Source organism: Hemitrygon akajei, chromosome 7 (assembly GCF_048418815.1).
Source record: "Hemitrygon akajei chromosome 7, sHemAka1.3, whole genome shotgun sequence".
Lineage (NCBI taxonomy): Eukaryota > Metazoa > Chordata > Chondrichthyes > Myliobatiformes > Dasyatidae > Hemitrygon > Hemitrygon akajei.
The window spans coordinates 169,831,192-169,853,003 of record NC_133130.1 but is presented as its reverse complement, the minus strand read 5'-3'; the positions used below and the strand labels follow the sequence as shown (position 1 = coordinate 169,853,003).

At 44.1% G+C, this 21,812-nt stretch overlaps 1 protein-coding gene across 7 annotated transcripts in view; it reads right to left on the bottom strand.

Annotated features, from left to right (window-relative positions):
• Nucleotides 1-21,812, bottom strand: part of LOC140731168 (serine/threonine-protein kinase Nek6-like) — a 164,436-nt gene that overhangs the window by 106,413 nt on the left and 36,211 nt on the right. For 4 of the 7 annotated variants that reach the window (XM_073052578.1, XM_073052582.1, XM_073052583.1 and 1 more), the window contains exon 2: nucleotides 14,984-15,147. In XM_073052578.1, the coding sequence (XP_072908679.1) occupies nucleotides 14,984-15,076 (93 nt within the window). In that variant the 5' untranslated portion in view covers nucleotides 15,077-15,147. Of the gene's footprint in view, nucleotides 1-14,983; nucleotides 15,148-15,404; nucleotides 15,582-15,652; nucleotides 15,810-21,812 lie in introns of those variants that run through there. The other 3 variants (XM_073052579.1, XM_073052580.1, XM_073052577.1) reach the window with 3 other exon arrangements.

The following is a 21,812-nucleotide window of genomic DNA, read 5'->3' as shown; positions in this document are numbered from 1 at the left end:
TTGTATTCGCACAGTTTGTTGTCTTTGTACTTCAGTTGTTTGTCCATCCTGGTGGGAGCGGTATTTCATTGATCCTATTGTGTTTCTTGTATTTATTGTATATGTCCGAGGGAAAACAAATCTTAGGGTTATATATGGTGACGCCTGTGTACTTTGATTATAATTTTACTTGAGCTTAGATATATAAAAAAAGAAACTAAAATTAATAATTTATGCAAAAAGAGAGGAAAAAATACTGAGTTAATATTCGTGGTTCATTGCCCATTCGGGAATCTGATGCCGGGGGGGAAGATGCTGTAGCTGAAATGTTGGGTGTGTGTCTTCAGGTTCCTGCATCTCCTCCTTGATGGCAGCAATGAGAAGAGGTCATGTCCTGGGTGGTGGGCATCCTTGATGATGGATACCACCTTTGTGAGGAATGGTATTTTGGCAGACTAGTGCCCATGATGGAGTTGGCAACCTTCTGCAGCTTTTTCGGATTCCATTTCTTTGCCCCTTCATGCCAGACAGTTAAAATGCTCTCCATGGTACATCTGTAGCAATGAGAAGATGGCGTGTCCTGAGTGATAGGAGTCGCTAATGACAAATGCCACCTTTTTCGGGGCATCTATTTACCTCTTGTCCTCCAATATTAGAGAAACCTTCCTAGAGTTCAGTGTCACAGAGTAATACACTCAGTGGCCACTTTATCTGATATACCTGTACAACTGCTCGTTAATGCAAATGTCTAATCAGCCAATCATGTGGCAGCAACTCAATGCACAAAAGCATGCAGACATGGTCAAGAGGTTCAGTTGTTGTTCAGACCAAATATCAGATGGGGAAGAAATGTGATCTAAGTGTCTCTGACGGTGGAATGATTGTTGGTGCCAGACGGGGTGGTTTGAGTATCTCAGGAACTGCTGATCTCCTGTGGTTTTCACACACAACAGTCTCTAGAGTTTACAGAAAATGGAGCAAAAAGCAAAAAAAAGGTCCAGTGAGTGCCAATTCTGTGGGCAAATGACTTATTAATGAGAGAGGTCAGAGGAGAATGGGCAGGCTAGTTCAAGCAGACAGTGGTGTACAGAAGAGCATCTGTAAACACACAACAGTTTCTACATTTCTACGTTCTCCCTGTGATCATGTGGGTTTCCTCCGGGTGCTCCGGTTTCCTCCCACAGTCCAAAAACGTACTGGTTAGTAGGTTAATTGCTGATTGTAAATTGTCCTGTGATTAGGCTAGGGTTAAATCAGTGGGTTGTTGGGTGGTGTGTCTCCATGGGCTGGAATGGCTGCTTCTGTGTTGTAGCTCCAAATAAATAAATAAACAGGCAAGCAAACAAACAAACAAATAGAGAGATAAATGCACGAACAAATTAAGTAAGTACACACAAACATACCTACATAAATATATTACCCATACAATGCTCTTTCACTCTCACATTCATCGTCAATGCTTTCAGTACTATTCCTTAGAACCAAAGTACCGTTGTCACTCGAGGCCCCATGAGGTAGTACATGATTGCAATAATTGAGGGGGTTTCCTGATCCAACCTGGCCCCTCCCTGTCCAGTAAAGAACCCTGTGGTCAGCTAGAGAAAGCACACTATATTCCCATTCCAACACGTCAGTCCGTGGCCTCCTCTTCTGCCACGAAGAGGCCACTCTCAGGCTGAAGGAGCAACTCCTATATCCATCTCGGTAGCTTCCAAGCTGATAGCATAAACATCGATTTCTTCAGCTTTTGGTAATTCTCCCCTCTACCCCTTCCCTCTTCAATTCCAAACTCTGGCCTCTTACCTCTTCTCCACACCTCCCTGGTGCCTCTCCTCCTTCCCTTTCTCCCATGGCCCACTCTCTTCTCCTATCAGATTCCTTCGTCTCTAGCCCTTTGTCTTTTCCATCTATCTCTGTCCAGCTTTTTACTTCATCCCTTTTCCCAAACCCGCATGGCTTTACCTATCACCTTCCAGCTTGTTCTCCTCCCCTCCACCTCTGCCCCCCACCCCCTGAACTTCCAACTTTTCATTCTGGCATCTTTCCCCTTACTTTTCAGTTTTGATGAAGGGTCTTGGTCTGAACTGTTGGTTTATTCCTCTCCGTAGACGCTACCTGACCTGCTGAGTTCCTCCAGCATTTTGTGTGCATTAAACTATATAAAACTGTTTGATGTCATGCTTCTGCACAATCTGTTAACCACGAGCTGAAGACAAGTGCAATATTCACTTTGCATTTAATTTAAACCTGCGCTCCCAATAACATCCACAGCAATCTGTTAAGTGCTCGAAAAGAAGGCTGTGCTTCCGCTTGACGCGTGGACTTGTACAATGAACAATCCTCATTAATGAAACTTAATTAGAAAATAAAACTGCGGTGACACAGAGCAAACAAGAGTGGGATGTTTTCAAGGATGTTTGAGAGGCCATTGGATACCTCAGGAGTATCAGGATAATAGACATGTGGGTTTAATTTCCTCAAGAAGTTGTAACGAGCAGTTAATGTGTTTGCGTGAGTTCCTGTCTGTGCCATTTAATGTGGCCATTATTAACCTGGTGTAAACTGTGTAAGATTCCAGCCATTCATGGAGGGTGAGGAGGGGAAGTGGAACCTAAACAGGGAACTGCAGATGAGAGGAAACAGGTCTACAACCAGGCGGGAAGGTCAGAGAGTGCGCCAGCACGAAGTGAGAAATTGGACAAGGGTTTTGTGGTCACCAGCGACGACATTGCATGTGAATCAGAAGCAGGATGAAAGCTGAAAGTAATTCTGTTATCAAAGTACATGCACGTCACCACACACTACCCTGAGATCCAAAATCTTGCCAACATTCACAGCAGAACAAAGAAACACAATAGAATCACTGAAGAGCTACGCACAACAAAGGCGGGAAAACAGCCAATGTGCAAAAGATGACAAACTGCACAAATGCAAAAACAAATAAATATTGAGCACATGAGTCCATAGGTTGCAGGAACAGTTCTGTGAAGGGGAGAGTGAAGTCATCCCATCTGGTTCAGGAGCTGTGGTGTGGCTTTATTGGGTTTATTATCACTGAGCTATGTGGCAAAACTTATTGTTACTCACACAAAATGCCGGAGGAACTCAGCAGGTCAGGCAGCATCTATGGAAATTAACAAACAGTCAATCTTTTGGGCAGAGGCCCTCCATCAGAACTGGAAAGGAAGGGGAAGTAGTCAGAATAAGAAGATGGGAAGAGAGGGTGGAGTTAAGATGGCAGGTGAGGGTGGGGGAGGGAATGAAGTGAGAAGCTGAGAGGTAATTGGTGGAACAGGCAAAGGGCTGATAGAACAGGGTAGGGAGGAGGTGAACCGGAGAAACAGGGCTCAACAAGAGGAAACACTTTCGACAGGCAGGAGGGAGACACCAGCGTGAAGTGAGAAATGGCACAAGGATAACATAGTCAACAGCTGCAACTTGCACTTGTATGGCACCTGTTATATTACAACTCCGGTCCTCATCCTGAGAACATAGAACATCACAGGCCATTCAGCCCATTGTATTTTGCCAACTTTTTAAGTTCAAATTTTAAAGTAAATTTATTACCAAAGTATGTACAGTATATGTCACCATATTCTCACTACCCTGAGATTCATTTTCTTGCAGGCATTCTCAATAAATACAAAGAAACACCAATAGTCAATGACAGACAAAGACAGACAAATGTGCAAAAGAAGACAAACTGTGAAAATACAAAAAACTAGTAATAATAAATAACCTACTGTAAGATCAACTAAAGTCCTCCCTCCCCATGTTGTAAAACTCATGAGTTTTACATTTAACACGCATTGTAAAACATTCTGGAAAATGAGTCCACAGGTTGTGGAATCAGTTCAGAGTTGTGGTGAGTGAAGTTATCCACACCAGTTCAGGAGCCTGATGGTTGAGGGGTACTAACCGAAGGCTCATATATCTCCTGCCCAATGGTAATAGTGAGAAGAGAGCTTGGCCTGGATGGTTGAAGGAGCCCCACCATATGCAGACGGATGCAGTACCGCTTGTCTTCACCGAGCAAACTCTAGAGGGGCCAACACCCAACCCAGCCACACTGACTCTGGCATCTCCTCTCCCGGGCATTTTCACTGGGAGACTGTGCGGAATGAGGCCTAGACTGCACTACAACTAAGGCCGTGCAGATCCCCCACCAATGAACCAGTGAACTGAACTTGCAGTATTCTACATTAACTATGTCCAGCAGGGTCTTGCAATCACAAGTAACATGGCCAAGGCAATCACTCGCTGTTAGACTGCACACCGCCTTCACACACCCACTCCAACATCTTTCTGTTGCGGACAGCAACACAGCCAGCTCTTCAGCTTCTCTGCTGACGGGGTAGACCTGCAGTACTTGAAGTTTTTAATATCCAGCAATGTCTCGCAATCGTGAGAAAGATGATTTAGAAAAACAATAACACCTCTGGTTGGATCCAGAGAGGCTGCTGCATCGAGCACACTGTCATTTTGTCGGAAGGATGCTGCTTTGTTATGGCAAGACTCCATGTTAGCTTACGTAGTGTTGAGGAGGGCTTTGCCTCTGATGGACTGGGCTGTGTCCAGCATTTTCTGCAGTCTTTTCCATTCCTATACCAGGCTGTGATGGAGCCAGTTAGTTAACCTGGTCTGGTCTGTGTAGCTCGTCCCAAACCCTCAGTGATTAAACAGTTCATTAATTCCTTAAGTGGTGTAAAAAGGAAAATTAGAGGCAGCAGGAGATTACAGACCTGTGTCTGTTGGGCCAGATTCTTGCATTTTCAAGTGTGAGTTTAGTTGTATTTATTTATTTATTGAGATACAGCACAAAACAGGCCCTTCCGCCCTTCAACCTGTGCTGCCCAGCAGTTCCCCCAATTTAATCCTAGCCTAATCACGGAACAATTTACAATGACCAATTAAACCAATTAACATGCCCGCAGTCATGGGGAGAACGTATAAACTCCTTAAAGAGACCGGAGGGAATTGAACCCGGCTCGCTAGCACCGTAAGCGATGTGAACCATGCCACCCCAATGAACAGATGTTCCTCACAAGCCGTAACTGGTGATCCTTAAGTTCACAGGGGCAGGAAGGGAATATTATCTATTTGTGTCTCCACTGCTGATACTGTGGCATGTCTCCATCTCCCATTCCAAAGTTCAAAATTCAAAGCAAATGTATTATCAAAGAATGTATATGTCACCATACAGTGAATACGAAGAAACAAACAAAATAATACATATTTAATTAATAAACAATAAATATTGAGAACATGAGATGAAGAGCCCTTGAAGTGAGCCCAGTCCATCACAGGCAAAGCCCTCCCCACCACTGACCACATCTACATGGAGCGCTATCACAGGAAAGCAGCATCCACCATCAAGGACCTCCACCATCCAGGCCATGCTCTCTTCTCACTGCTACCATCAGGAAGGAGGTACAGGACTCCCACCACCAGGTTTAGGAACAGTTATTACTCCTCAACCATCAGGTTCATGAAGCAGAGGGGATAACTTCACTCACCCCATCACTGAACTGTTCCCACAACCTAGAGACTCACTTTTAAGGACTCTTCATCTCATATTCTTGATGTTTATTATTTATTATTTTATTAATTATTATCACTTTGTTTCTTTGTATTTCCTGAACCAATGTGGATAATTTCACTCACCTCAACTCTGAATTGATTGCACAACCTACAGACTTGCTTTTTACACAATTTGTCTTCTTTTGTGCATTGGTTATTTGTTCATCTTTGCTTATGTATAATTTTTCATAAATTCTATTGTAATTCTTTATTTTTTCCTGTAAATGCCTGCAGGAAAATTAATCTCAGGGTTGTATATGGTGACCTATATGTACTTTGATAATAAATTTACTTTGACGCCATTATGGAAGCATATAAATCATGGGAGGGAGAGATACAGTTTATAACTGGTCACAAACAAGAGAAATCGTGCAGATGCTGGAAATCCGAGCAACACGCACAAAATGCTGGAGGAACTCAGCAGGTCAGGCAGCATCCATGGAAAAGAGTAAACAGTTGACATTTCGGGCCGAGACCCATCATCAGGACAGATGAGGACCAGATAACTAGTGTCTGTTTCCCATGGCGGACGTTTTTGAACCATGGTGTGGAAGGACTAGATAAAGTGGTCTAGATAAAGGTCTGTATAAATTATCTACTGAATATTGAAAGGCCTAGACAGAGTGGATGTGGAGAGGATGTATCCTATTGTGGGGGAGTCTAGGACCAAAGGACGTAGCCTCAGACTAGAGGGACATCCATTTAGAAGATAGATGAGGAGGAATTTCTTCTGCCAGAGGGTGCTAATCTGTGGAATTCAGATGGTTGGAGGCCAGGACATTGGGTATATTTAAAGCAGGGGTCGATAGGTTCTTGATTAATAAGGGTAACAACGTAACGGGGAGAAGGCAGGAGAATGGGGTTGAGAGGGATAATCAATCAGTCATGATGGAATGGGATAGCAGACTGGCCTAATTCTACTCCTGTCCTGCGGTTGGATGACTATCTGTATGCATGAGTGGGTGGCGACTTGCTTCCTTGTTGTCTTTGTTCGTGTTGTTCTGCTGACCTTGCACGCCATGTTGGTGCCAGAATGTGTGCCAACACTTGTGGGCTGCCCCCAGCACAACCTTAAGCAGTGTTGGCTGTTAATTGAAATGACACATTTCACTGTAGGTGTGATAAATAATTCTGGATCAGAATCTGAAAACAGAGGAAGGAGGGAGGTTGTAATTGCCGGTTAATCGGGTGGCAATTAGAGCGAAACATGAGCCAGACAGCACGTGATTCGGAGAAATGTCACCTGTCCTCTCCTTTTCACTTGGGTACTGAAAGTGACATTAAACAATCTCGAATTTTGTATTTTGTATTTAAAGTATTAGCCACATCAATATTTCACCCAAGCATGAACAATTCACGTTAACATCACTGCAAAGCGATTGTCAAGCAAAATATTTGAAATCTCATTAACAAATCATCTTTGGCAGCTTCCTTGCTGAATGTCAAAGCTTAATCTGGAAACCACAGAGTCAAATTATTGCATGTAGCTTCTCTTTCTTAATTGTGGCACTCTCCTAACTCTCCCACACTGCTGCTTTTTACAATATTTATGTATACGGCCCCGTCCTCTGCTCGTTTCTTCCATCAGTGGTGGGGGGGGGGGGGGGGAGCTACAGGAGTCTGATGACCCTCACTCAAAGATTCAGGGACAGCTTCTTCCCCTCCACATTCAGTTTCCTGAATGCTCCACGAACCCAGCAACGCTACCTTGGTGTTCCTTTCTTTTGAATTATTTACTTATTTTGTAATTTGTAGTCTCTGTACTGCTACTGCTCTGAGGTTACGGTTCGATTCCTGCTGATGTCTGTAACGGGTTTGTACCTTCGCCACGTGACCGCGTAGGTTTCCTCGGGGTAGTCTGGTTTCCGCCCACTTTCCAAAGGTGTACTGGTTAGGGTTAGTAAGTTACGGACGTGCTACATCGGCACCGGAATTGTTATGACGGGCTGCCCCCAGCACACCCTCGTACTGTGTTGGTCATTGACACAAATGACACGTTTCACTGGATGATCCTATGTCTTGAAGGACACAAGACAAATAACGCTCATCTCCTTCATCTCGAAGTTCACATTCATGTTCCAGACAGACAGATTAGGGTCAGTAAGTTGGCACCGGAACCGTGGTGACACTTATGGTCTGCCCCAGCACCTTTGGTTCAAGATGATGCTACTGAAGGTGGGCGACAGAAATGTGACTAGATATTCTATTAATAACATTTTTGTTTGGGGAAAGTCATGGTAAATAATTGCCAGAAATAACGAAGAGGCAAGCGAAAGTGAGTCAGATCTGAGGGTCAAGGCGTATAAGATGGAGCTGGAGAGAGGTCAAAGCATTTTTGAGTGGTTGAGATGAAGTTGGAGAGAGTGGAGTGGAGTTGCTTTGCAGCCTGTCCACCTAGTCCGGGAGCGAGGTTAGGTCTATCTAACCGCTGGGCCGATTTGGAAGCGTTGAGCACGGGACAGCCCACATTGTACCTCTGCAGAGATCCCGGTCCTACTGCGGGGGGACGATCTGGTGCTGCAACAATTTAAACACCGGGCCAGATGGACTGCAAAGGGAAGGTGTCCAGACCGGAGGTGAGCGCCAGGTCCGGTTCTGTTCCGCTCTCCTGGGTACTGAGGCTGAGGCTGTGTCGTGCCCCGGCTGCTACGTGATTAGGGTGTTGAGCTTTACGGCGATTTGCCTCTGTGTGATGGACTGAGGCTGAGACTCTGGGCCGTCAGCTTTGGGCTTATGGACTCAATTTCATTCGGAATGCCGATGCCTGCTGATTTGTTTTTTCTCTCTCTCTGCATTGAGTTTTCAATTGAGTTCTTTCGGGTTTCTTGTTTCGTGGCTGCCTGTGAGGAGACGAATCTCGAGGTTGTGTAATTTATACATACTTTGATAATAAATGTACTTTGAACTTTGAACATCCTCAGAAAGTGTTGGTAGTTGGCGCAAATAACATGTTTTACCGCATGTTTCTATGCACACGTGACAAATAAAGCCAATCTCCTTAATCTCAAATTTCACTGCATATAAGACAGTGACAGGAGCCTGATTCTGATTCTGTCGCGGAGCCATATGTTTTCTGAAGAAGTCGCAGAGCCAGAAAGACAAGTGTGGGCACGAAGGTACTGGAGTGAAGTGTGGGGGGAGGGAGAGCAGTGTGCATTTCAGTTTTTATCCACCAGCCTGCTTAGTACAATTCCTATCTTTTTTTTTCACAAGACATCAGACATAGGAGTCCATCGAGTCTGTTCCACCATTCCATTATGGCTAATTTATTATCCCTCTCAACCCCATTCTTCGGTCTGTAACCTTTGATGCCCTGACTAATCAAGAACCTACCAACCTCCACTTTAAACATACCCAGTGCATTTGGATTTTACAGCTCTCTGTGGCAATGAATACCTCAGATGCACCACCCTCTGGCTAAATAAATTTTTCCTCATCTCTGTTCTAAAGGGACAACCCTTAATTTTAATTGTTTCTTTTCTCCCACTATTGGAAACATTCTCTCCATATCAACTTTATCCAGACATTTCAATATATAATTCTTCTAAACTCCACTTGTAGAAGGATTATCTTCAATTCCCCCACATTAAAGGCAACATTCCAATTTTTTTCAGTCACCCATTTAAAATCATAAAAATTTAGATATAATATTAGAGTCTGAAGTATTGAAATATTTGCCCATTGGGTCCCTTCACCTCCCTGCAGGGACCCACCTACGTACATCTATAATTTTTTAATTCTCTCTAGATCAGAGGTTTCCAACCTGGGGTCCACAGACCTCTCCATTAATGGTATTGGTCCAGGGCATAAAAAAGCTTGGGAAACCTTGTTCTAGATTGAAAGAAAGATGAATTTAAGAAAGATTAGCATTATATGTCACATGTACATCAAAACATACAGTGAAATGTGTCATTTCTGTCAACAGCCACTATTGGAACCATCCTCTGTACATCCACTCTATCTAGGCCCTTCAATATTTGATAGGTTTCAACGAGATCGCCACTCATTCTTCTAAACTCTGGCATGTACAGGCCCAGAGCCGTCAAACGCTCCTCATACATTAACCCTTTCATTCCCAGAATCACTCTCATAAACCACCCTAGAACCCTCTCCATTTGGAGTTAGGATGCACTGTACTGTGCATTTAATGATTGACGTGACTATACTGTAGGTGTGCATAGTCCCATTCCCTTCAGCCTCATTAGTAAGGAGAGGCATTGGCAAATGTTCCTGATTGTGTCGAATTGTGTAGGATGATGAGAGATTGTGCAAGATGTGTCATCTCAGAACTTTGAAACTGTTTTCTCTCTCTCTCTCTCTCTCTCTCTCTCTCTCTCTCTCTCTCTCTCTCTCTCTCTCTCTCTCTGTTTCTGTCTCTATCTCTGTCTGTCTTTGTCTGTCCCTGTCCCTGTCTGCCTCTGTCTCTGTCTCTGTCTCTGTTATACCCTATCTCCTCCTCACTCACTGTTCAAAATCCTGGGAGGACTGGGAAGATATCCAAGGAGAAATATTCCAACTTCAGCTACAATTGCAGATCAAATAACTTGGCCATTTTCACACTCCCAACCACAGCAACTTGTTTCATTGGTGGCTGTATGTCCCACAGACTTCAAAGATTTAAGCTATATAAGATTAGCTTTCTCTGTCACATGTAAGTCAAATACTTCAAGACATACAGTGAAAAGTGTACTTTGTCAATGACCAACACAGTACGAGGATGTGCGGGGGACAGCCCGTAAGTGTCACCCCACTTCCACTGCCAACAACTCACTAACGCTGACCCATATGTTTTTGGAATATAGGCGGAAACTGGAACACCCGCTAGAAACCCATGCAGTCAAGGGGAGAACGTACAAACTCCTTAGATAGACAGATATTTTATTGATTCCAAAGGAAATTACAGTGTCACAATAGCAATACAAGTGCACAGATATAAATATTAGAAAAGGAGAAAGAATAAAAAATAAGTTACCACAAATAGTCTAAGGGGGTCATCACTTCCCGAGCTATAGGTTGACTCATTATAGAGCCTAATGGCCAAGCACAAGAATGACCTCATACTGCACTCCTTGGAGCAGCACAGTTGTCTCACAGACAGCAGTGGGAATTACTTCCATTTGTGGACACTGACGATGAAAAGCATTACGGCAACTGCTACACTACCATCTACGTTTCTCCAGATGTACAGGGGAGAGCATCCTAACTGGTTGTATCCCTGGTGGGTGTGGAGGCTCCAATGCACTAGATTATAGGAGACTGCAGAGGGTTGTAGATTCAGCCAGCTCCACCATGGGCACAACGGGGACATGTTCCAAAGGTGATGCCTCAAGAAGGCAGCATCCATCACTAAGAACCCTCACCATCTTGGTGTTTGGTGCTTAATGGCCAGCATGGAATCAGAGCGGCTGAAGGGTCCTCTCAACCCTCAGTGTCCTGAACCAGTGGGGATAACTTCACACCACAACACTGAACCGTTTTCACAACCTATGGACTCACTTTCAAGATCTCTTCCTCTCATGTTCTCGATTTTTATTGTCATTTATTTTATTTAATTGCTATTTATTTTATTTACTATTATTAATTTTTTTTTCTCTTTTGTATTTGCACAATTTGTTGCCTTTTGCACAGTGGTTGTTTGTCTGTCCTACCAGGTGTGGTCTTTCATTGTTAATTCTGTTCCTTGGATTTACTGTGTATGTCATCGAGAAAATGGGTCTCAGGGTTGTATATGGTGACATACTCAGTCTGCATTTTGATAATAAATTTGATCTGAATTTTGAACGATGCTCGATCGTTGTGGCAGGGCTTGAATACTCTGATATAGTAAAATCAAGTGACATAGGTGACAAATGGGCTTTGCTTCCAGATGCATGCTTTGATTGTCAAAATATGGACGGACCATCATTTTATAGGCATCCGTTAGTCTCATGAGACCATGGATTTGCACCTTGGAAGGTTTTTCCCTTCTGGAGACCGGCAGTTGCCCAAGCTGCAAGCCTTCCCCTCTCCATGCCACCGATGTTGTCCAAGGGAAGGGCACTAGGACCCATGCAGCTTGGCACCGGTGTCGTCGCAGAGCAATGTGTTGTTAAGTGCCTTGCTCAAGGACACAAACAGCTGAGGCTCGAACCAGTGACCTTCAGGTTACTAGTCTGATGCCTTGCCCACTAGGCCACGCGCCAATACATCATGAATGCTCACATCCCCCGATGATCCTGTGATTTCAGTCTCTGAGGCCAACGTGCAAACAGCCTTCAGGAGGATGAACACACAAAAAGCATCCAGTTCAGATGGGATACCTGGACCAACTCCTGACCTGTACCAATCAACTGACTGCAGTGTTCACTGAGATCTTTAACCTCTCACTTTGGTAGTCTGTGGCACCCACTTGCTTCAAGAAGACTTCACTTATACCAATGCCTAAGAAGAAGTGGTAATCTGTCTCAATGAAAATTGTCCAGTATCACCTACATCCACTGTGATGAAGCGCTTTGAGATTGGTGATGAAACATAGCAACTCCTGCCTGCAAAGCAACGTGGATCTGTTCCAATTTGCCTACTGGAACAACAGGTCCACAGCAGATGCCATCTCATTGGCTCTTCACTCAACCCTGGAACATCTAGACAGCAAAGATGCATGCTCATTCTCGACTACAGCTCAGCAATCAATACTATCATCCTCTCAAAACTAATCAATAAGCTTCAAGACCTTGGCCTCAGAAGTTCCTTGTGCAATTGGATCCTGGATTTCCTCACTTGCAGACCCAGTTAGTTCGGAATTGGCAACAACATCTCCTCCACAATCTCCATCAGCATAGGTGCACTTCAAGGCAGTGTGCTTAACCACCTGCTGGACTCACTTTACACTTATGAATGTGTAGTTAAGCATAGCTCCAATGTCATATTTAAGTTTGCTGATGACACCACTGTCTTGGGCCAAATCAAAGGTGGTGATGAAGGAGGAGATTGAAAATCTGGCTGTGGTATCATAACAACGACCTCTTTCTCAATGTCAGCAAGACCAAGGAGCTGATTATTGACTTCAGGAGGAGGAAGCTGAAGGTCCAAGAACCAGTCCTCATTGGAGAGGGTCAGCAACTTTAAATTCCTTGGTGTTATTATTTCAGAAGACCTGCATGTAAGAGCAATTACCAAGAAAGTATGGCAGCAGTTCTGTCTGCTTCCTTAGGAGTTTGCAAAGATTTGGCATGACATCGAACACTTCGACAAACTTCTATAGATGTGTGGTGGAGGGTATCTTGACTGGCTACATCACTGCATGGTATGGAAACATCAATAATGCCCTTGAAAGGAAAATCCAACAAAAAGTAATGAATATGGCCCAGTCCATCAAGGGTAAAGCCGTCCCCACCATTGAGCACATCTACACGGAGCTTGTCACAGGAAAGCAGCATCCACCATCAGGGACCCCCACCACTTAGCTTAGGCTTTCTACTTGCTGCTGCCATCAAGAAGGTGGTACAGGAGCCTCAGGTCCCACACCACCAGGTTCAGGGACAGTTACTACCCCTCAACCATTAGGCTGTTGAACCAAATTGGATAACTTCACTCAACTTCACTTGCACCATCATTGAAATGTTCCCACAACCAATGGACTCACTTTCAAAGACTCTTCATCTCATGTTCTCGATATTTATTGATTACGTATTTATTACTATTAATTTCTTTCTTTTTGTATTTGTACAGTTTGTAGTATTTTGCACACTGGTTGAACACCCAATTGGTGCGGTCTTTCATTGACTCTGTTAGGTTATTATTCTATCATAGATTTATTGAGTATGCCCACAAGAAAATGAATCTCAGGGTTGTATATGGTGGCATATTTGTACTTTGATAATAAATGTACTTTGAACTATGAACTTTGAACTTTTCCCATGCTGTATCACGCGCTAACTCAAAACTCTTAGACAGCTCACGAGAAGGGAAATGGAATCGCAATATGATTACAAAAAGCCAACAATAGTATGCATAAGATGTAGGAGCAGGATCAGAACATTCGGCCCATCTAGTTGCTCTGCCATTTGATGATGCCTGATTTATTATCCCTCTTAAACCCCATTCTTCTTCCTTCTCCCCATTACTTTTAACACCCTTGCTAATTAAGTACCTATCCACCTCTGTCTTAAATATACTTGAGTTGAAAAATGATGTGGCTGCCACAGCTGTCCTGTGGCAGTGAATTCTATAGATTCACTACCCTCTTGTTAAAGAAATTCCTCCTCACCTCTTTTCTGAAGGGTCATCCTTGTATTCTAAGTCTGTGCCCTCTGGTCCTGGGCTCCCCCACAGGAAACATCCTCTCCATATCCACTCTATCTAGGCCTTGTAATATTTGATAGGTTTCAATGAGATCCCCCCTGCATTCTTCTAAACTTCAGTGAGTACAGGCCCAGAATTATCAAATGCTCCTCATACATTAACCCTGTCATTCCCAAGATATTTGTTTCCAAAGCCAGCACATCCTTTCTTAGGTGTGGGGCTCAGAACTGTGCATAATACTCAAAGTGAAGTCTGAACAATGTCTTATAAAGTTACAGCATTACATCCTTGCTTTTATACTCCAGTCCTCTCGAAAGGAATGCTAACATTGCATTGGCTGTCCTTAATACCGACTCAATCTGCAAGTTAAACTTTTGGAATTCTGCACTAGGACTCTGAAACCCCTTTGCACCTCCGTTTTCTGAATTTACTGCCCATTTAGAAAACAGTCTATGCTGTTATTCATTGTCTGAGAGTGCATGTTCCTACACTTACTCCATCTGCCACACTGTGGTGAACTACATATACCTGTCTGGACACCCCCCCCCCCCCCACCGCTGACTGCTCCTGTGGCTCCTCCCATGGACCCCGGTATAAAGGCGATTGGAGCCTGAGCCCTGGTCTCAGTCTCCAGGATGTAGTATGGTGGTCAGTTGCTGCTTGTTTTTTCTTCCAGCCAATAAAAGCCTATATCTCGCCTCACGTCTCGGAGAGTTATTGATGGTGCATCATACACTCTATTGCCACATTAGCAGTGAATCTCATCGTAGCATACCCCCTCCACTGCAGTCAGCGCAACAATTTGATGGGGTCACTTTGGGTGTACAAACTCTGCCAGGGTCAGTCTTGTACCCAGCCGCTAAAGGAGGAGCGTTGAGCATGGGGCTGGCAACTCCATCCCATAAAACCCAGAGCTACAGAAACACCAACAGAAGATCCAAAGTTCTCATCCCTGGGAGAGGAAGGATACACCAGGAAGATGGGCCACACCCGGAGACGACGTGAAAGACTGACTCAGGACAGAGGACTCTAGTGAGCTACTGTCAGTGGCTTATGCCCCAGTAGGGGTGATGGGATAAAGTCTTGGGTGCACTGCAAATTGGGGCAGCAGCAGGTACAAAGTAGAGAGTGAGATGCCACTGACCTGAACGTCCTGCTGACAGCCCAAGGCTGGGTTGTAACGGAAGTTGTTCTGATCTTCCAGAGCAAGAGAATGATGACTTTGTTGTTCTGCCATTCTACCATGTCACCATGAGACGTGGCTTTCGTGATCCTGTGGAGATGCCAGGCAGTTAAATCTTTGCCCAACTGGAAAGGAAAAACAAGGATTAATTTTCAGTTTGTTTCTCTTTAATCCCTAAAATCCACACAATGCGCTGAGCACCCATCAGAGTCAGCTTCAGGATTTTGTCTTTTTTTAAAACACCTACTTGAAACCTAATAGATATCCATTTTGGAAATCGTAGATCAGTTATTTTATTTCTGTGCCAACACAATCTCTGGTAATATGATTCCTGGATTAAGCTAAGATTTTAGTCACCTTTACTATCCGTGGATCACATTACCTGTGTTAACTGCAGCCGTGACAAGGTTCAGTCCAAACAATCTGCAGTTTTCTTTCAGAGGAGAAGGCTGCAGAGAAGTAAAAAATTAAACTACATTGCCTGTGAAATTCCACGTCTCCGCGTTGCTCACAGATCCACACGAGGTAAAATTATTTCCCAACTTCAGAATGAACTCCGCCCCCTGCTTCTACAAATGCTCAGGAGCCGAGCGTTGATAAACAGTTTCTCTACAAGTTGTTGGCACAAACCTGGAATTGAAGCACTGGGTGATTACTGAAAAGGGATTGCAAAACCTGCCGCCCATATCCCTCTAAATGCGCCACTGGACACGCGCACACCCCTGCCTTTCATTTCCTCTTTTAACGTACAGAGTGCTGTTCTCCTCGCTCACAATCTGAAAGGGCTTCCCTCACTGAGAAAGCTTTTTATAACTGTAAGCCTTTCCGCCTCTGGTGACCTATGACATGCAGAGTGTGTGAGTCATTAACAAGACTGAGGCAGCCTTAAAACCAAGAGTTCTTTGTTTCTGCTGCCTTACTCCTCCAGGACTAAATCTTTTCATGCAGATACAAGAAACTACTTCCAAGTTCCTCTTAGAGTCATCGAGTCATAGGATACTGCAGCACAGAAACAGGCTATTTATCCCGTCTAGACTGTCCCAAACTATTAATCTCCCTCGTTCCGTCAGCCTGCACCTGAACCACAGCCCCTCCATACCCTCCCCGCCTATGTATTTATCCAAATTTCTCTTAGATGTTGTAATTGCCTCCACAACCACCACTTGCACTGGCTGCTCATACCACACACTTACCACCCCCTGACTGAAGAACATCCTTCTCATATTCCCCTTAAACATTTCACCTTTCATCCTTAAACCAAGCCTGCTTGATTTTCCCTCATAATTTTATATACCTCTATCTAAATTTCTCCTCATTCTCCTATGCTCCAATGAATAAAGTCCTAACCTATTCAACCTGTCCCTATAACTCAGGTCCTCAAGTCCTGGCAGCATTGTTGTAAATTTTCTCTGAACTCTTTCAATATTGTCTACATGCTTCCTGTAGGTAGGTGACCAAAACTGGCCCATCATCATCACTATGTGCTGTATCATATGACATTTGTGATCACGGTCTTTCCATGACCATGATTGTTCTTGGCAAATTTTTCTACACAAGTGGTCTGCCGTTGCCTTCCTCTGGGCAGTGTCTTTACAAGACGGGTGACCCCGGACATCATCAATACACTTCAGAGATCGGCTGCCTGGTGTCAGTGGTCACAGAACCAGGACTTGTGATCTGCTCATACGACCATCCACCACCGGCTCCCATGGCTTCACGTGACCCTGATCGGGAGGTGGGGAAGGGCAGCAATCAGGTGCTACAGCCTGTCCAAGGGTGACCTACAGGCCAGTAGAGGGAAAGAGCGCCTTACACCCCTGTTGGTAGAAACTTATCTCCACCCCTCCCCCACCAAAAACAGAACCAAATTAGCAAGTTAGGCCTCACCAATGTATTTCAACATAACATCCCCTGTGCTTAATATCTTTATTTACAGTAACTTCATCTAACTCTAATAACTCTTCAAGTTATTTTTTCATTGTTTCGTTTGCCGTGACTGAAGATTCAGTATTTAGTGATTACGGTGTTTAATGTTACTAGCATTCAGGAGAATTAAACTCTAGGTTTGATGTACATAGAACATAGAAATCTACAGCACATTACAGGCCGTTCAGCCCACGATGTTGTGCTGACCATGTAACCTACTCTAGATACTTCCTAGGATTACCCTACTACATAGCTCTCTATTTTTCTAAGTTCTATGTGCCTATCTAACAGTCTCTTAAAAGATCCTGTTGTGTGCGCCTCCACAACCTTCGTGGGCAGTGCATTCCATGCACCCTCCACTCTGTGTGAAAAACTTAGCTCTGACATCCCTCCCGTACCTACTTCTAAGCACCTTAAAACCATGCCCTCGGAAAAAGCCTCTGGTTATCCACATGATCAATGCCACTCATCATCTTATACACCTCTATCAGGTCACCTCTCGTCCTCTGTCACTCCCAGGAGAAAAGGCCAAGTTTACTCAACCTATTCTCATAAGGCATGCTCTCCAATCCAGGCAACATCCTTGTAAATCTCCTCTGCACTCTCTCTATAGTATCCACATCCTTCCTGTAATGAGGTGACCAGAAATGAGCACAATTCTCCAAGTGGGGTCTAACTAAGTTCTTATATAGTTATAACATTACCTCATGGCTCTTGAACTCGATTCCATGGTTGATGAAGGCCAACACATCATATGCCATCTTAACAACGCTGTCAATCTGTACAGCTGCTCTGAGTGTCCAATGGACTCAGGCCCCAAGATCTCTATGATCCTCCACACTGCCAAAAGTCTTATCATTAATATTATATTCTGTCTTCAAATTTGACCTAATGAAATGAACCACTTCACACTTATCTGTGTTGAACTCCATATGCCACTTCTCAGCCCAGTTTTGCATCGTATCGATGTCCTGCTGTAACATCTGACAACTCTCCAGACTATCCACAACACCTCCAACCTTTGTGTCATTGATAAACTTACTCATCCAGGTCATTTATAAAAATCACAAAGAGGAGGGATTCCAGAACAGATCCCTGGATCACACCACTGGTCACTGTCCTCCATGCAGAATATGACCCATCTACAACCACACTTTGCCTTCTATGTTCAAGCCAATTCTGGATCCGCAAAGCAAGGTCTCCTTGGATCCCATGCCTCATTACTTTCTGAATGAGCCTTGCAGGGGGAGCATTATCAAATGCCTTACAGAAATCCATATACACTACATCCACAGCTCTACCTTCATCAAAGTGTTTTGTCATATTCTCAAAGAATTCAATCAGGTTCATAAGACATTACCTGCCCTTGACAAAGCCATGCTGACTATCCCTAATCAGATAATGTCTCTCCAAATGCTCATAAATCCTGCCTCTCAGGATCTTCTCCAACAACTTGCCCACCACTGAAGTAAGACTCACTGGTCTGTAATTCCTGGGTTATCTCTACTCCCTTTCTTGAAGAAGGGAACAACGTTTGCAAACTTCCAATCCTCTGGTACTTCTGTCCTTATTGATGATGCAAAGATCATCACCAGAGGCTCAGCAATCTCCTTCCTCGCTTCCCACAGTAGCCTGGAGTATATCTCGTCCAGTCCCAGCGAATTATCTAACTTAATACCATTCTAAACCTCCAGCAGATCCTCTTTCTTAATGTCTATACACTTAAGTGTTTCAGTCCGCTGTAAGTCATCCCCACAATTGCCAAGGTCCTTTGCACTGGTGAATTCTGATACATAAACTGATAGATAAATGGGGGAAAGGTTCAAACATCAGAAGCCCTTGTACAAGACTCCCAGAAGGTTAATTTTCAGGTTGAGTCTGTGGTAAAGAAGGCAAATGCAATGTTAGCATTTATTTCAAGGGGAATAGAACATAAAAGCAAGGAGATAATGCTGAGGCTTTATAAGATGCTAGTCAGGCCGCATCTGGAGTATTGTCAACAGTTTTGGGCCCCATGTCTCAGAAAGGATGTTTTGTTATTGGAGAGTCCGGAGGAAGTTCACAAGGATGATTCTAGGAATGAAGGGGTTAACGTATGAGGAGTGTTTGGCAGCTTTGGGCCTGTACTCACTGGAATTTAGAAGAATACGGGGATCTCATTGAAACCTACCAAATGTTGACAGGACTGGATAGGGTGGATGTGGAGAGGATGTTTCCTATGGTGGGGATATCCAGAACTACAGGACACAGCCTCAGAACTCAGGGGAGACCTTTTAGAACAGAAGTAAGGAGGAATTTTTTAGGCAAAGAGTGGTGAATCTGCCACAGACTATGGTGGAGGCCAAACCCAAACCTATGGGTATATTTAAAGCAGAAGTTGATAGTTTCCTGATTGGTCAAGGCATCAAAGGATATAGTGAACATAGAACATAGAACATAGAATAGTACAGCACATTACAGGCCCTTCGGCCCACAATGTTGTGCTGATCCTCAAACCCTGCCTCACATATAACCCCCCACCTTAAATTCCTCCATATACTTGTCTAGTAGTCTCTTAAACTTCACTAGTGTGTCTGCCTCCACCACTAACTCAGGCAGTGCATTCCACACACCAACCACTCTCTGAGTGAAAAACCTTCCTCTAATATCCCCCTTGAACTTCCCTCACCTTACCTTAAAGCCATGTCCTCTCGTACTGAGCAGTGGTGCCCTGGGGAAGAGGTGCTGGCTGTCCACTCTGTCTATTCCTCTTAACATCGTGTACACCTCTATCATGTCTCCTCTCATCCTCCTTCTCTCCAAAGAGTAAAACCCTAGCTCCCTTAATCTCTGATCATAATGCATACTCTCTAAACCAGGCAGCATCCTGGTAAATCTCCTCTGTACCCTTTCCAATGCTTCCACATCCTTCCTATAGTGAGGCGACCAGAACTGGACACAGTACTCCAAGTGTGGCCTAACTAGAGTTTTATAGAGCTGCATCATTACATCGCGTCTCTTAAACTCTATCCCTCGACTTATGAAAGCTAACACCCCATAAGCTTTCTTAACTACCCTATCTACCTGTGAGGCAACTTTCAGGGATCTGTGGACATGTAACCCCGGATCCCTCTGCTCCTCCACACTACCAAGTAAGAGAAGGCAGGTGTTTAGGTTGAGTTGGATTTGGGATCAGCAATGATGGAATGGTGGAGCAGACTCAATGGGCTGAATGGCCTAATTTTGTTCCTGTGTCTTATGGTCTTGTATGACCTTACTGAGTAGTGGGATAGACACAAATATCAAATAACCTTTTCCTGTTTCTCTGTTTTGTCAGTCCTGATAGAAGGTCTCAGGCCAAACCATCAACTGTTTACTCCCCTCCATAGATGCCGCCTGACTTGCTGAGATCCCCCAGCATTTTATATGTCTTGCTTAATATTTCCTGCATCTGCAGAATCTCTCGTGTTTATGATTCTGTTTCTTTTATTAATTTACATTCCAAGATTACAGTTCACTTAGGTTCCAACATGCCAGCAAAAATGGCAGGGCGGACTCAATGGGCTGAATGGCCTAATTCTGCTCCTATGTCTTATGGTCTTATTGCCAGCCACATTCCTTCATGGACAGTCTTTACTTAAAGGCCTCATGCCGAGCACTCAGTACTCAATCATAGGATTTCCTTTTCTAGTACTCTCTGTGATTTTCCCCTTGGAGTTTGTTTGTGCCGTCTTGTTCAGTCTGAGTTTGAGTTGATTCTAGACCTCTCTCTGCACTTGAGTTTCTTGGGCATTGCTCTCTCGTTGCAGTAAAAGGCTGAGGAAGAGAAAGCTGATATGAGGGGAGAGTGGACCATGGGGGAAATTGCCAGCAACTTAAAATGACCTCTTTTTTTCCATCTCTTTCCCATTTCTGATGAAGGGTCTCTGGCCCTGCAACATTAACTGCTTCTCTCTCCACAGACGCTGCCAGACTTGCTGACTGTTTCTAATTGCCGTTGAACACAGAGATTGGGACATGCTGAGCTACATCTTCAGGCAACATCATCTCCCCGTGCAAGCCTTTTACATGAATCCCAGACCACTCCGAATCAGAGCCTTATGAGGGGGATTGATAAAGTTGTGGCCTAAGGTAGAAGCAGTCAATTTTAGAAAACCTAGCACATTTATTTTTCAACATAGTCCCCTCCTACATTTACACACTTAGTCCAGTGGTAGTGGAGCATACGGATCTTGGACCTCCAGAAAGTGTCCACAGCAGGGGTGATTGATAAGTTTGTGGCCTAAGGTAGAAGGAAATGAGTTATACAGCTCTCGTTACATGCACGTGCAGGTCAGCTCTTTGAGTGATTATGCAGAAAGTTTGAAGTTAATAACTCATCTCCTTCTGCCTTAGGCCATGAACCTATCAATCACCCCGATGAGTTTTAACTTCAAACTTCCTGCATAATCACTCAAAGAGCTGACCTGCACGTGCATGTAACGAGAGCTGTATAACTCATTTCCTCCTACCTTATGCCACAAACTTATCAGTCACCCCTCGTAGGTGTTGTAAAATCTGCAGCAGTACAGTGCAAAGATAAAAGTACATTAAGTTACTGTACAAAAATAAACAAACATTGTAAAAAAAAAACCGTATTAAGGTAAAGTTCATGGGTTCATGGACTATTCAGGAATCTGATGGCAGAGGGGCGTAAGCTGTTCCTAAATCATTAAGTGTGTGTCTTCAGGCTCCTCTACCTCATCCCCAATGGTAGTAATGAGAAAATGGATGGTGAGAGCCTTTAGTGTTGGATGCTGCCTTATTGAGGCACATCTGTCTGTCCTCAATGACGGGGAGGTTTGTGCCCGTGATGGTGCTGGCTGAGTCTACAACCCTCTGCCGT